Consider the following 15,268-nt stretch of genomic DNA (forward strand, 5'->3'; position numbering starts at 1 on the left):
CGCACTCGGCACGAGGCCGGCCGCCCACGGTGCTCTTCGGGGCCTGTGAACACGTTATTTCTTTCAAAACCAGGAGGGAAATGAGTGTGACCAGCCCACATTGTGTGCATGCTCACACCCGCGCATTCATAACACGAGGTATTTTATGAGGAAAGGGGCCCAGAGGCCGTAGCGCCTCGGCCCTGGGAGTTGGGTTGTGGCCTTGAGTTACAGCAGCGAATCGCCCGGGCTCGGTGCTGGCGCCGCCCCCACGCTGTGCTGCAGTGCTGTGAGCCTCCGGAGCGCCCTCACCTGGAGCAGGAGCACGGGGCACCCGCGCCCTGGCGTGTGGGGGAATGAGAGGCGCGCGTGGTGTGGCCCAGGGCCTGGCACAGGGCAGATGCCGATGGATGCGTTACTGCTGCTGTCATGCTGACTGCTTGGCCCCCACGAGTGCAGCCCATGTGTTTACTCATGGCCTCTGGCCCTGGCCTGTCCCTTCTGAAGGGGCCCCCACACTCAGGTCCTCAGGGCCAGGCAGGAGGCGAATCTGAGGGTCGGCCGGGGGGTCAGCAGGACCGGAGGGCACCGGGCCTGTTCCTGCCCCACCTGAAGGCCTTTGCTTTCAAAACTGCACAGTCTGCACCCGCAAAACCCAGACTGAGGGTGGGTCACACCGTGCGGACTTGTCAGAGTGACGGAGGGCCACAGAAGCAGACGATGGGTTTCTCTGTGATAACTGTTATCTCCTCTTAAAAAATCCCGGTGAAACTCACGGCACGGAAGATTAGTTCTCTGAACCATCTGAACGGACGTTCAGCGGCCTTTAGTCCGTTCACAGTGGCTTCCAACCATCCTCACTGCTCAGTTCTAGGGGGGTTTCACCCCCCTCCCCCACCCTCCCGCCCCGGCAGCCCCCAGTCTGCTCCCTCAGCATCGTGTGCTCCGGCTCCCCGCACGGTGCGCCTGGCAGGGCTCCGTTCCTGTTCACGGCCGAGTGATGCTCCATCGCGTGGATGGACCACGTGTGCCTCTGTAACCATCCACCACTGACACCGGGCCTCCTCCGTTTCTAGGTGTTTCACGAGAGCATCATCGCCGTGAGCGACAGGCTGACGCGCTGCACGCTGCAGCTGTACACGGACATCGTGCAGGAGCTGCCGCCCACCCCGTCCAAGTTCCACTACATCTTCAACCTGCGCGACCTCTCGCGGGTGTTCCACGGGCTGGTCCTCACCAACCCCGAGCGGTGAGTCGGCGCGTCTCGCCAGCATGTGCGCAGCGGGGGCTCTTCTGTTCCTTTAAGACACGGACTCGGCGGCGTCCCGTCAGCCCGAGCACAGGGGGCTCAGGGCCTTTGTTTACCTCACACCGCCGCGTCCGCCCTCGGGTCAAAGGCGGAGGGACAGGAGGCAGAGGGTGACGGGACAGTGCGTCCCGGGCCGGACCGCTCTGCTGCCCTCTCTCTTAGTCCCCACTCCCCGTCTGAACGTGCCGTGTTCCTCTCGCTTCTGCCACAGGACCCTTTGCAGTTGAAGTCGGTGAACTGTGTGTCTGGGAGAAGCGAGCACAGAGGATGTGAGCTGGTCACACACGTTTTCTCTGTCACACTGGGCTTGTTTGTGTGTTTCTTTATTTTTATTTTCTGTATCTGTGTGTGTGTGTGTGTGTGTGTGTGTGTTTGCACCAATGAACACTTCACGTGGATCTGCAAGCGTAGAGTCACATGATGAACCCACATCCTATAAACGGGCTAAGGACTCCACACCAGCCCAGACCGACCCGGGCGCCCTCGCGGGGTTCGGACTGGCAGCTTAGGAGGGGGCCGCTCCAGGCGTTCGGGGCGGCCTGAGGGCTCTTTGCCGGAGACCAGAGGAAGTCGGGTCTGGTGGGACGGAGCTGGCTCTGAGAAGGAGGCGCTGCTGGTGCCGATGCTGGTTTTAGATCCCGGTCCCAGCCACGGAGCCGGCGGGCGCGCATCCCGTGCCACGTGCATCCTTTAGAGACAGCGCCTTCTCTTCCCTCCCAGAGGGCGCGCTCTAGACACCACCTTACGCTCTTCACAGGGAACGTGCCGGCTGGGCTGCCATTAGCCCCATTCCTGTGAGCCCAGCGGGAGGGGCGAGGAGGCCCACCGAGAGGCTGTCCTCGTCCGCACCCGGGAACTCACCTAGACAGGAGCATCAGCCCGCGTCTGCGATGCCTCGTGGCTGATGGCGGCCCTTCCATCGCAGGTTCCAGACGGTGGCCCAGATGGTGAGAGTCTGGAGGAACGAGTGCCTGCGTGTCTTCCACGACCGGCTGATCAACGAAGACGACAAGGAGCTGGTCCGTGCTCAGAGCCACACAGATGCCGCCCGGCCCGCGGGTCCCGAGGGTCCCGGGGGCGGGGGGGGGCGGGGGGGGCGGGGGGGGAGCAGAAAGCCCCATGTGTTGTTATGTAGCGAGTAGACACTGAAGATAGAGGTCGGCGTAGAGGAGGGTGGGCCAGTGAGCGCCTGGTCGTGTGGGGGAGGAAATGGGCTGCGTGACCTGGTTGTGCCTCCCCCGCCAGTGTGGGCGCGGTGTGGGGTGGGTCGTTACCGGCCCCTGTCGCAGGTGCAAGAGTACATATCAGACCTGGTCAGGGAGCACTTCAAGGACGACGTGGAGGGGGTGATGCGGGACCCCATCCTGTTCGGGGACTTCCGCACGGCGCTGCACGACGAGGAGGAGCGCGTTTACGAAGACATCCAGGACTACGAGGCGGCCAAGGCTCTGTTCCAGGTGCGGGCGGGCTGGTGTCCCTCCGGCGGTTTCCGTGTCCTGGGGGCATGGGAATGACCGGAGGCGTGTGTGAAACAGACCCCTGGGCTCACCCCGAGAGTCCCTCCCTCGAGCCAGGGAGGCCCCGGGTGCCGGTGCATCGCCAGGTTCGGGAACCACTCTCCCGAGTGGAGCCTTGCAACCAGCGTGGGCTCCACCACCAGCCAGCAATGGAAGCCTCCATCGTGAATGCTGGACTCAGGCCCCTAAATCCGCGTGACCTCAGTCCTCAGCCCTCAGGCACGGAGAGGAGTGTCCCCTCCACTCAGTCCCTCCGGAGCAGCAGGAGAGAGCCCGGCCTCACCCTCCGAATGGCCCCGCAGGAGATCCTGGAGGAGTACAACGAGAGCAACACCCGCATGGACCTGGTGCTGTTCGACGACGCCCTGGAGCACCTGACGCGCGTGCACCGCATCATCCGGCTGGACCGCGGCCACGCGCTGCTGGTGGGCGTCGGCGGCTCCGGGAAGCAGTCCCTGGCCAAGCTGGCCGCCTTCACGGCCGGCTACGAGGTGAGCGCCTCCGGCCCAGCCGCCCACGGTGGGAGGCGTCAGCTCCCGGTTCATCGGGCGGAGGGAGCTCACGCCTGAGGGCACGCACGTCAGGGCGGCGCTGGTGCCGGTCCCTCCCCCTTCACTGCCCGCTCGTCCTCGGCTTCCTCCTTGCCTCCTCGTTTCTTGCCTTCCTTTCCTCCCTGGAACTCAACTAACTCATTTCCACAACCAACCGTCTCTTACAACCCCTTCCTCCCACACTCACACAGCCCCGCGTGGACAGCCCGTGCTCGCCGCACGCCCTCCCCCGTGTGCAGGCTGAGTGCCCACCTGGTTTGTTTGACAAAAGGACGTGACTGCTGTTCTGTCCCGCGTCTCTCACTCAACAGCCTGGTCACCTGGTTGGCCCTGGCTCACCCCTCGCCGGTGGCTCTCGCCCTGGCAGTCCCTGCAGACGTGCGAGTTCCGCGTCACGGAGCTGCCCCCCTCGCGCTCGCGGTCCCAGCAGCGCCCTGCTCCATGCCGGCAGGTGTTCGAGATCCTCCTGAGCCGCGGCTACTCGGAGAGCAACTTCCGGGAAGACCTGAAGAACCTCTACCTGAGGCTGGGCATCGAGAACAAGACGACGATCTTCCTGTTCACGGACGCGCACGTGGTGGAGGAGGGCTTCCTGGAGCTCATCAACAACATGCTCACCTCAGGTGCCGGCGGCTTCCCCAGGCCTCGCCGCGGGGGTGGGGTGGGGGGCACGACAGGCCCCTGGCAGCCCCCTAAGCCGTGACATCGGGCCAGTGCCTCTCGGGGGGAACTGCCCCCAGAGGAGAACCCTGCTGCGATGCTCGTGGGCCCCCCCCGCCCCCCCGGGAGCAGAAGGCCTTGGTCATTCCCACTTCACAGTGAGGAGGTTGAGGCTCAAAGGGTGAGCCTTGGGGCTCAGAGTTGCGGTTCGGACTCTTCCCGGGACCCTGTGCTCCGTGTGCTCGGGCCGGAGGGACTCCCGGCCCCGGGGAACCGCCTGTCCTCGCCCCAGGCATAGTGCCCGCGCTCTTCGCCGAGGACGAGAAGGAGACCATCCTCGGTCAGATTGACCAGGAGGCGCTGAAGCAGGGCGTCAGCCCGGCCAAGGAGTCCGTGTGGCAGTACTTCGTGAACAAGAGTGCCAACAACCTGCACATCGTCCTGGGCATGTCGCCCGTGGGGGACGCCCTGAGGACCTGGTGCCGGAACTTCCCAGGTGCGCCCCCTTCAGCAGGGCCTGTGCCTCGGGGAGCGATGCACGACCTGAGGCTCCACCAGCAAGTGAAACTCGCCGTGTCGTGGGTTGGGATTCGGACTGTGCAGTGTGGGGCCAGCAGGCGTCGCCCGTGCGTGTTGTCCCCGGGTGGGGGGGGGTGATGTCCTTACAGCAGGACATGCTCACAGTCCCAGGGCGAGGCCCCGGGTGGGCTCAGCAGCACTTCTGCTGCCTCCCCTGTGCCAGAATCGTGCCAGCCTGTGGGAGGTGCAGTGCCCTCGGGCACGCTGGGTTGTCAGCGCTGGGCTGGCAGGTATACCACCGAGAGAGGCCAGGGCCCATGTGTCAGCAGTGCTGGGCTCGCGCAACCCGCTGCGGCTGAGTTACTCTCGGGCACCCGTTTGTTGGGAACGGAAGATGTGTCGGTGTTGAGGGTCCGGGTTGCACAGCGACCCTCTGTTTCTCTGCTTTCAAGGTCTGGTGAATAACACTGGCATTGACTGGTTCATGCCCTGGCCACCCCAGGCTCTGCATGCGGTCGCCAAGTCATTTTTAGGTAAGTGGCAGCTAAGACAGGGACCACGTTAGTGGTATAACTAAGCAGTTTGTCACCGCCTTCTTTTAACACATGGTGGACCAGTAGTTTTATTGCCAGCTTTACCCGGTGACCAGATAAGCTTCTATTGAACGAGTACAAAAAGCATTTTACATAAATGTTAAAGGCACGCCTTAAAATTAAATAACCGTTGCATTTTGAAGTTATTTATTACATGTTCTTTTGTTACAAGCTAGTATCTTTTTAAAGCATGAGACTTTGTAGAACACTGTAATATGAAGTGAGAATCCTCATAATCCGTCCGCAATGTGTTAAAAAATATTTTTATTGATTTCAGGGAGGAAGGGAGAAGGAGGGAGAGAGAAAACCGTCAATGATGAGAGAGAATCATGGATCGGCTGCCTTCCCCATGCCCCACACTGGGGATCCAGCCTGAAACCTGGGCCTGTGCCCTGACCAGAATCAAACCATGGCCTCCTGGTTCACAGGTCAACACTCAACCGCTCAGCCTGCCAATTTTCCTAAACATCAATGGAGAGATCCTCGGGAGAGGATTAGCAACTAGGAGTAAATAAATAAAGTGTCACCTTGTAAATACGTAGTCAGCAAACTAGTCGCTGTTGTGAGGAGTGCAGGTGTGGGGGAGGGGCCAGGAGAGGAGCCTTGCGGAGTGTGGATCGGTACCGAGGCCCGGAGGGGCCACCAGCAAGTGACAGTGGCTCTTGTTCTTCCAAAAACATTTTATGTCACTTTTTTGGTGGTAAAATTTATATAACATAAAAATTGCCTTTTAAACCACTTTTAAATACACAGCTCAGTGGCATGAAGTACGTTCACATTGTGCCACCAGCACCACCACGTCCTGAACGTTTCTCCTTCTGTGACACTGACACCGTGCCCGTTCAGCCCCGAATCCGTCCTCCTCCCTCCCCCAGCTCCCCGTCACCGCGAATCGCTTTCTGTCTCTGTGAATGTGCCTGATCTTGATCTTTCACATAAGTCCAGTCACACACGCTTGCCCCTCTGCCTGCTCTCAGGTAGCATGCTTCCGGGCGAGCCTCCCTCCTTAGGGCTGATTAACGTTCCATGGCGTGGATGGACCACATGTTTATCCATCGTCCGTGGGCAGACACGTGGGTCACTTCTGCTTTGGCTGTGGTGACTCGTGCTGCTGTGAACATCAGCGCCCGAGAATCTGCTTGTGTCGGCTTTCACTTCTTTGGGGGACACAGCCAGGAGCGGAATTGCTGGGTCTGGTGGGAATTGTCATTTAACTTCTCGAGGAGCTGCTCTCGTCGTTAAAGGTTAAAGGTGAAGAGGCACGTTTTTCCGTCCCTCCCTCCGTAGGGCCTAATACGATGATCCCCGAAGAACACATAGAAGATCTGGTGGAACATGTGGTTTTGGTGCACGGATCCGTGGGCGAATTCAGCAAACAATTTCTGCAGAAGCTGAGGCGCAGCAACTACGTGACCCCCAAGAACTACCTTGACTTTATTAACACGTACTCGAAACTACTGGACGAGAAAACCCAGAATAACATAGGTGAGCCTGGGTGGCTACAGGCGTGTCATTGTTTACGGCGACGCAGACCCCAACCTTGTGTAAGCGGCGCTGCTTAGTGAGGCCAGGCGTGCGCAGGACCAGGCGGAGCGAGACCCAGCTGGGGTTTGCTCTCCAGAGGGCTCTCCTGTGCGGGCAGGGCCCGGCACGCCTGACCTTTCCTTCCGGTGCTGGGCTGTGAACCTGCTCAGCCCTAAGGGACCTGAGACTGGAGAGACGGTGGCCGCAGTGCACTCTGCTGGCGGATGCTTTTAGTTTCTGATTTATTTCTTATTGAAAAAGACGAGCCTAAAGCAGAGGTAACGTGTACATTGTGCAAAGGTTAAAAGTCAGAGATAGGGAAGGGAAATTTAAAATCGCTCCTAAAAGTTTTGCACAGAGGTCATCTCTACCTAAGTTTTGGTTTAAGTCCTTTCGTGCTTTTTTTGTTGGGAAATGCTTTTTCAAAAATGCCGTGACCCTTGGCCAGACCAAGGGCTGTTTTCAGAACTAAGTTCATTTTGGCCGACGCCATCCCAACACCGCTGGCGGTGGAGGTGCCGAGCGATGCCTGACATTTCATGGAAGGCTGTTTCCCGGCGGGCCCAGGCTGGCCCGGCGCCGCGAGGCCACTGGTGTGCCAGCCCGGGTGCTGGGAACAGCCGCCTGGCTGCTGGACGCTGCTCTCTGTCCTCAGCTCAGTGCAAGCGGCTGGAGGGCGGGCTGGACAAGCTGAAGGAGGCCTCCATTCAGCTGGACGAGCTGAACAGGAAGCTGGCCGAGCAGAAGATCGTGCTGGCCGAGAAGTCCACCGCCTGTGAGACCCTGCTGGAGGAGATTGTCACCAACACGGCCATCGGTGAGTGCGGGCCGGGCATGGCGGGGACACCCCACAGCAGGCTGGCCTCCTCCAGAGGCCCTGGGGGGGCTGCAGACCTGGGCATTCCTCGGTCATAGATGCATCCCCCCGCCTCTGCCCTGTCGTCACATGACCTCTTCCCTCCGTCTGACAAAGACACTCTTTCCAAATAAGGCGGCATTCTGAGGTTCTGGGTGGGCGTGCATTTGGGGGGAACATTATTCCACCCAGTGTCCCTCCTGGGAGCCTCGGGAGGTGCTGTGTGCTGGGCGGGAACCACACAGTCAGCCGCCAGGGAGATGGGACAATCCAGGCCGAGCCTGTGCCAGGAAGCAGAGACAGAGCGATGAGACGGGAGCAGTGGGCCGGCCACGTGAGGGAGTGGCTTTTGAGCTGGGCCTGAAAGCACATGGGAAAAGGGTGATGAAAAGGCAGAGAGGTCCCAGTGAGACGGAGACAGGGAGGGCACTGGTGTCCGCGGGCACTGGGCAGGCAGGCCGGGGGCTGTCACGTGGGCTGGAGCAGGTGGGACATGCCCGGGAGGTCAGTCAGAGCCGCAGTCCTGGTTGAGACCCAGTGTCCCGTGAGCACCCGTGTTCTAGTGGGACTCCTGAGGCCACCATAGTGGCCAACGCACATCACCTCCCCCTGTGGCCCAGCCACGACCCTGAAGGACTGCCCCTGCTGTGGCTCGGTAGCAGTGGTCCGCCCCCCACACCCAGTCGCCTCTCTAACCCCCGCCCCCAGCGGAGGAAAAGAAGAAGCTGGCGGAAGAGAAGGCCATGGACATCGAGGAGCAGAACAAGATCATCGCGGTGGAGAAGGCCGAGGCCGAGACGGCCCTCGCCGAGGTCATGCCCATCCTGGAGGCCGCCAAGCTGGAGCTGCAGAAGCTGGACAAGTCGGACGTGACCGAGATCAGGTACCGGGCAGGGCCGCCTCCCGCTGGGCTCGTCCCCAGCGTCACTCCTGAAAGCAGCGCGGTTGTCGTGGCAGAGCTAGTGCGGCCCACGGAGGGGATGGTCTTCGTTTGCAGAGGAGGGAAGGGGGGCCCGGGAGGCACGGTGGCTGGCCCTAGGCCCCCAGCTAGACGTGGATTCAAGGGCTGCTGGCCTTGAATCCAGGCTGACTCCCACGGGGATACTGGGCTCCAGAGCCGGCTGTGGCGGTGGGGGGGGGGTGCTCTGTGAGTCAGTCCTCTGGATGGGAACGCACTCAGGGCCGGGCAGCACCTGCTGGAACGACAGCAAAGCGGCCCCCTGGGGGCCCTGGGCGATGCCGGGGTGGGGGAGGCGTGGCCAAAGGGTGAGGCCCCAGACCTGCCCCCGGAGCCCAGGTACCGCTGGGACGTGGCCTCCTGCCCCCACGCATGGCCGCTCCGAGGCCCAGCTCCAGGTGCGCCTGTGCCAGGACCCTCGTTGAGGCTGCGCTCACCGCCTCCCGTGTCCGCCAGGTCCTTCGCGAAGCCGCCGAAGCAGGTGCAGACGGTGTGCGAGTGCATCCTCATCATGAAGGGCTACAAGGAGCTCAACTGGAAGACGGCCAAGGGCATGATGTCCGACCCCAACTTCCTGCGCTCGCTCATGGAGATCGACTTCGACTCCATCACCCAGGGCCAAGTGAAGAACATCCGAAGTGCGTGTGGGCGGTGGGAAGGCAGGCTCGCTGTCTGCGGGGCCGGGTGGAGAGCCAGGAGGGCTTGTCGCAGGCAGGGGGACCGTGGCCCTGCGGATGGAGGGGTTCTGGAGGCAGATGGTGGCGCTGTCCCGGGAAGCAGGACAGGCCCATCTCCTGGCACTCACGCCAGCGCCACCTTCTGCGCCTCCCGACAGGCCTGGTGGTGCCTGGAGTTGGCCTAACCCCTGAGCTCTCCTCTTGTGCCTCTTGCCGCATAAGCTCTCCTGCGGGTCCCTGGCGGGGAGGGTGTGGAGGCGGGCGGCACCACCCGCGGCCAGCCCCTGACTTCACACAGCGTGCCCACCCCGCCTGGCCCGCAGGCCTGAGCCTGGGGGGGAGGGGGGAGCAGTCTTTGCTAAGACGGCACGAGTGCCTGGCGCCGCTGTCTCCCAGCGCTGCTCAGCCCTGTCACCCAGCGCACTTCTGCCGCCGCTTAGACACAAAGGCTGCCAACCCCAGGAACCCCAGGCGCCGCGGGTGGGGGAGCGGAGAGGCTGCCGTGACCCCTAATGGCCTGCAAATCGCTGGTGCCCTGCTCTGGGCCTTGGCGCCCGGCTGGGAGTCCCCTGGGGCTGCCGCGGCCATAGGGAAGCGCCCGGGTGACGGGACGTTCGGTGCCGTCACATCTGAAACATCCTCTGACGTAAAACACGTTCAGGGTCGGACCCACCCTGCTGTCCATGGGACCCTGGGTCCCGGTCACGTGCCTTATCCACGGGCAAGTCTTCCCCATCACTGAGCCATGGCGCCTTTGACCGTCAGGTCTCTTGAAGACTCTCAACACCACCATTGAAGAAATGGAGGCTGTGAGCAAAGCAGGCCTGGGGATGCTGAAGTTTGTCGAAGCCGTCATGGGCTACTGCGACGTTTTTAAAGAGATCAAGCCCAAGAGAGAAAAGGTATCGCCCGTCCGTCAGGCGCAAGCACTGCCGCTGAGGGACCCATTGGGGGTCAGAGTTAACATGCCCACTGCTTTGCTGGGAGAATTTCGGCAAGGTTCTGATTTTAAGCCCCATAAACATTTCTCCCCAATAAACAAACTACAGCTCTCATTTGGGCCTAATGGGAACTGACAGAAACTGTGTCCTAAAGATTTTCCAATTTTGTGTGAAGAGAGCAGGATGAAAGAGATTCAAGGTTGTTGTCGAGGGCTGCGGTCGCCAACAGGCACAGGCGGTCTCACCGTGGCAGGGGTGGCCCCAAAGGGCACGGACCTCGTTAGGAAGCAGGTGGCGTCAGCTGGGGTGCGGCTGCGTGGCCCTGCCCGCCATGGTCCGCTTCCCCACCGCCCTGCGACTGTCTCCGTAGGTGGCCAGGCTGGAGCGGAACTACTTCCTCACGAAGCGGGAGCTGGAGAAGATCCAGAACGAGCTGGCGGCCATCCAGCGGGAGCTGGAAGCCCTGGGGGCCAAGTACGAGGCGGCCATCCTGGAGAAGCAGAAGCTGCAGGAGGAGGCGGAGATCATGGAGCGCCGGCTCATCGCCGCCGACAAGCTCATCTCGGGGCTGGGGTCGGAGAACATCAGGTGGGCGGGCATCTGCGTTCTCGTCTGGAAACGGGGTGGGGGGGGGAGTCTGATTTAGCCCTCGCTGGTTTGGCTCAGTGGATCGATAGGGCGTCGGGAATGAAGGGTCCCAGGTTCGATTCTGGTTGAGGGCACATACGTGGGTTTGCAGACTCGATCCCCTGGCCCTGGTCCGGGCATGTGTGGGAGGCCACCCATCGATGTGTCTCTCTCACATCGATGTTTCCCTCTGTGTCCCCATTAGCAGTGGGGCCAGTTGGTTCTTCTAGAATGTTCTTTAGAGGGTGCAGGAAGGTGCCTGCTCACCACAGCGCCCTCCTGCGCCAGGTGGCTGAGGGACCTGGACGAGCTGATGCACCGGCGTGTCCGGCTGCTGGGCGACTGCCTGCTGTGCGCGGCCTTCCTGAGCTACGAGGGCGCCTTCACCTGGGAGTTCCGCAACGAGATGGTCAACCAGGTCTGGCAGCAGGACATCATGGCGCGGGAGATCCCCCTGAGCATCCCTTTCCGCCTGGAGAGCCTGCTCACGGACGACGTGGAGATCAGCAGGTGTGTGTCCGCGCCCGCAGGTCCAGGGGCGCCTCCAGCTGGGCCCCACGGGCTGCCCCTGCAGGGCACAGCACGGGGGGGGGGGGGGGAGGTAGGCCCTGCACAGCCAGTGCCCGGACACCAAGGAGGGTCCAGCGGTCCCGGGACTGTGGGTTGTTCTGGGAAGCCGACCCCACCACCCTAGTCCTTGGTTCAGAACTTGGCAAGAGAAATGGATTTCCCTGCCGCTGTCCCTTCCAGGTGGGGCTCCCAGGGCCTGCCCCCCGACGAGCTCTCCGTCCAGAACGGCATCCTCACCACCCGGGCCAGCCGCTTCCCCCTCTGCATCGACCCCCAGCAGCAGGCCCTCAACTGGATCAAGAGAAAAGAGGAGAAAAACAACCTGCGGGTACGGCCCCCATGCCCCTCCCTGGCATTCCCTGGCCCCCAGCAGTGCCCAGCGAAATGCCCAGCCTTGAGCCCCGTGCGGAGTCAGGAAGGGCGTGAAGCCCGGCTGTTACTCTGCTCTGATCTGCGCGTTGCCCTGAGGCCGTGAGCAGCTGAGGGCAGAGGTCGTGCTCTGCTCATCTTCGTCCCCCGACAGCACAGGGCCTGGCCCTGAGGGTCCCATCGCTTTGCTTTCGGGGGCTGCAGTTCCCCGCTTCAGACAGACGTCCGGGTGTTATGTCTTCACCGAGTGGTGTAACCACCAGCAGAGTCCATTTCTGTCGCCCCCAAAGGAATGCTGTGTCCTTGAGCATCGTCACCCTCCCCCAGTTCTTCCACCCCAGCCTCTGGCAGCCACTCACAGACTTCCTGTCCTGCGGATCCCCCACCCCTGCATCTCCCTGAGAAGGGGTCACAGAGTCGCTGGCCTTGTGTCCGGCCTCTCAGCACCACGTTCCCCGCACTGTGCCGGGGCCTCTGCTTCCTGTTGGTGCCGCGCAGCATCCGCTGTGTGCCCGCACCCCGCTCACCCGTCCGCCGCGAGGCACGAGGGGCTTGTCCCACTCGTTGGCGATGGTGACGAGTGCAGCTCGGGCACCGTGTGCCGGGTCTGGGTCTTATGGTCATGTGTTCATACCGATTGGCCGGTCACTTCGCTGAAATCGTCAGCAAACCCCTGACGTTGAGTTTGGCCTTTTCCTTGTGGTTCCTGGTCCTTGCTCCCAGAATGTACCTGCTTGGGTTCCAAGGCCACCCCCACGCGTGAGGCCAGGGCTGACCCTCGGCACTGCCTCCGCCCTCCAGGTCGCCTCCTTCAACGACCCCGACTTCCTCAAGCTGCTGGAGATGTCCATCAAGTACGGCACGCCCTTCCTCTTCCACGACGTGGACGAGTACATTGACCCCGTGATCGACAATGTCCTGGAGAAAAACATCAAGTTCTCCCAGGGCCGGCAGTTCATCATCCTGGGCGACAAGGAAGTGGACTACGACTCCAACTTCCGGCTCTACCTCACCACCAAGCTGGCCAACCCTCGATACACGCCGTCCGTGTTCGGGAAAGCCATGGTCATCAATTACACCGGTAAGGGCCAGGGCCGCCGGGCATGCAGGTGGTGCCAGGGAGACCACCATCCGAGACAAGGCCTTCACGACCCGCATTTCATTCAGTGACCCCATCAGGCTCTTAGTCACGTCTTTTAAAAATAGGTATATTATTATTGATTTCAGAGAGGAAGGGAGAGGGAGAGAGAGAGAAATTCAAGGATGAGAGAGTCACTGATCGCCAGCCTCCTGCACGCTTGTTGGGGGACAGAGCAGTGAGGCCGCCTGTGTCCCCCCAGTCACTCTGAAAGGCCTGGAGGACCAGCTGCTGAGCGTGCTGGTGGCCTTCGAGAGGCACGAGCTGGAGGAGCAGCGGGAGCACCTCATCCAGGAGACGAGCGAGAACAAGAACCTGCTGAAGGACCTGGAAGACTCGCTGCTGCGGGAGCTGGCGACCTCCACGGGCAACATGCTGGACAATGTGGAGCTGGTGCAGACGCTGGAGGAGACCAAGTCCAAGGCCACCGAGGTCCGCCGCTCGGGGAGCGCACCGCGTCTCACTGCACTCAGGGCCCGGGCCTTGGGATCGGGGGCTTTGGGCGGGAGGATGTCAACCTGTGCTCATGGACGCGGCTTTGAGTCTCCTGAGGGTTTGCCTGATGAGAAATGGCCCCCCTGTGGGGGGCGCTGTGGGGAAGGGTATCCGAAAGGTCTCCCCAGGCCCTTGGGAGGCGTTTATCAGCTTACAAAGCAGGAAGGTCTGTGCCAGCTTCAGGCAGGGCTGGATCCAGGATGCCAAGCCTGTCACCCAGACTCACCTTCCCGTTTCTGGGCTGGGCCTTCGGCAGTTGGCTTTGTTCTCTGCCTTCCTGGAAGCCAAGCTCCCCGTGGTCTCATAGGTGTGGCTCGTGTCCGCTCAGGTCAAGTCCCTGGGGAACGTGGGACTCTTTCCCTGTCCCCATCACGAAGGCCCTGAGAGTCATTAAATCCCACGCCCAGCGACCATCCACGGCCCAGGGTGGTGTTGTGTGGTGTGGTGGGTCCTGGAGTTGGGGTGCAGCCCCGTGTGGAAGGAGATGGGGGTGCTGCGCGTCTCCAGGTGAAATGGGGGGGCTGTCAGGAGAGGTGCTGTGGGGTTGAGCCGCAGGTGCCCACCACCTCTCGCCACGGCGGTCGCCTGCTGGGCCCTGGGAGCGTCCCACGGGTCATTTTTTGTTTTTTCTCTTGTGCCTCTCCCACTCCCGCCCTCTGCCTCCTGTTTACAGTCCCCTTGGTTAGGGGTGCGAGCGTCCCGTCTCCTTGGCAACCTGCACCTTTCCTGCAGGTGTCGGAGAAGCTCAAGCTGGCGGAGAAGACGGCCCTGGACATCGACCGGCTGCGGGACGGCTACCGGCCAGCGGCGCGGCGGGGCGCCATCCTGTTCTTCGTGCTGTCGGAGATGGCGCTGGTGACCACCATGTACCAGTACTCCCTGAGCGCCTTCCTCGACGTCTTCGGGCTGTCGCTGAAGAAGTCACTGCCTGACTCCATCCTCATGAAGCGGCTCAAGAACATCATGGACACGCTGACCTTCAACATCTACAACTACGGCTGCACAGGTGAGCGCCCCCTCAGGCCAGGCCAGCCGTGCCGGGCGTGCCGCCGGCCGGGGTCCTCGTCCTGCCCCGACTTCCGGTGATGGGGGGGCCGCCGGACGCAGCACCTGTGGAGGTCCTGGCTCAGGGCTGCTCTGTCCATGGGTGCGGGAGGGACAGAGTCAGCCCGTGGCGTGGGGCAGGAAAAGGGTTGCGGGTGATTGCGGGTTCCTAGAGGGCTCAGGTAGGCAGCCCGCCCTCTAACATGGGCCAAGCACCGTTCAGATCACAGACTGACTTGGACACTTTCTCCCAGGAACGCATTTCTTCTGTTAAGAAAAGAACCTGGGGTGTAGCATCCTCCTTAGAGGCTGTGAGGGATGCACTTCCTCCACCGCAGAGCCCAGCCCGCCGACAGCAGCTCCCCGGCCCCGCCTGCTTCCACAGGCTGTAGTAGAACAATCACACACGTGGCGTCACATGGAATTGAGCCCGTGTCTCCTGTACTCGGTCATGGACTTCCCACGCAGGGAGGGCTCAGGGCAGCCTCCCCGTCCGGGGCTTTGTCACGTGGAAGCACGCTGTGTGCCAGAAACTCGATTTTAGAAATGACTTTTAAAATGTATTTAAATTCCTTATTGTTGAAAGTATTACTTACGTCTCCTTTCCCCCAATTGGCCTCTCCCCAGCCGCTCCCACCCCCAGCACATGCCCTCCCCCCCTCCACCCCCCTGTCTGTGTCCATGGGTTATGCTCAGATGCAGCTACAAGTCCTTTGATTGATCTCCAACCCCCCTCCTTCTGAGGTTGGATGGTCTGTTTGATGCTTCTCTGTCTCTGGATCTATTTTTGTTCATCACTTTATGCTGGTCATTATATCCCACATATGAGTGAGCTCATGTGATATTTATCTTTCTCTGATTGGCTTATTTCCCTCAGCACAATGCTCTCCAGGTCCGGCCATGCTGTTGCAAGTGGTAAGAGGTCCTTCTTTTTACAGCAG

At 61.5% G+C, this 15,268-nt stretch overlaps 1 protein-coding gene across 1 annotated transcript in view; it reads left to right on the top strand.

Moving 5' to 3' along the window:
* Positions 1-15,268, top strand: part of DNAH10 (dynein axonemal heavy chain 10) — a 66,120-nt gene that overhangs the window by 38,831 nt on the left and 12,021 nt on the right. The window contains exons 48-65 of the mRNA XM_059677144.1: positions 1,056-1,228; positions 2,214-2,307; positions 2,578-2,745; positions 3,108-3,296; positions 3,808-3,979; positions 4,309-4,512; positions 4,988-5,068; positions 6,416-6,613; positions 7,308-7,469; positions 8,217-8,391; positions 8,923-9,104; positions 9,909-10,045; positions 10,455-10,672; positions 11,000-11,221; positions 11,462-11,609; positions 12,452-12,731; positions 12,991-13,220; positions 14,016-14,289. Coding sequence (XP_059533127.1) covers positions 1,056-1,228; positions 2,214-2,307; positions 2,578-2,745; positions 3,108-3,296; positions 3,808-3,979; positions 4,309-4,512; positions 4,988-5,068; positions 6,416-6,613; positions 7,308-7,469; positions 8,217-8,391; positions 8,923-9,104; positions 9,909-10,045; positions 10,455-10,672; positions 11,000-11,221; positions 11,462-11,609; positions 12,452-12,731; positions 12,991-13,220; positions 14,016-14,289 — 3,307 coding nt within the window. The remainder of the gene's footprint in view (positions 1-1,055; positions 1,229-2,213; positions 2,308-2,577; positions 2,746-3,107; positions 3,297-3,807; positions 3,980-4,308; positions 4,513-4,987; positions 5,069-6,415; positions 6,614-7,307; positions 7,470-8,216; positions 8,392-8,922; positions 9,105-9,908; positions 10,046-10,454; positions 10,673-10,999; positions 11,222-11,461; positions 11,610-12,451; positions 12,732-12,990; positions 13,221-14,015; positions 14,290-15,268) is intronic.

This window comes from Myotis daubentonii, chromosome 19 (assembly GCF_963259705.1).
Source record: "Myotis daubentonii chromosome 19, mMyoDau2.1, whole genome shotgun sequence".
Classification (NCBI taxonomy): domain Eukaryota; kingdom Metazoa; phylum Chordata; class Mammalia; order Chiroptera; family Vespertilionidae; genus Myotis; species Myotis daubentonii.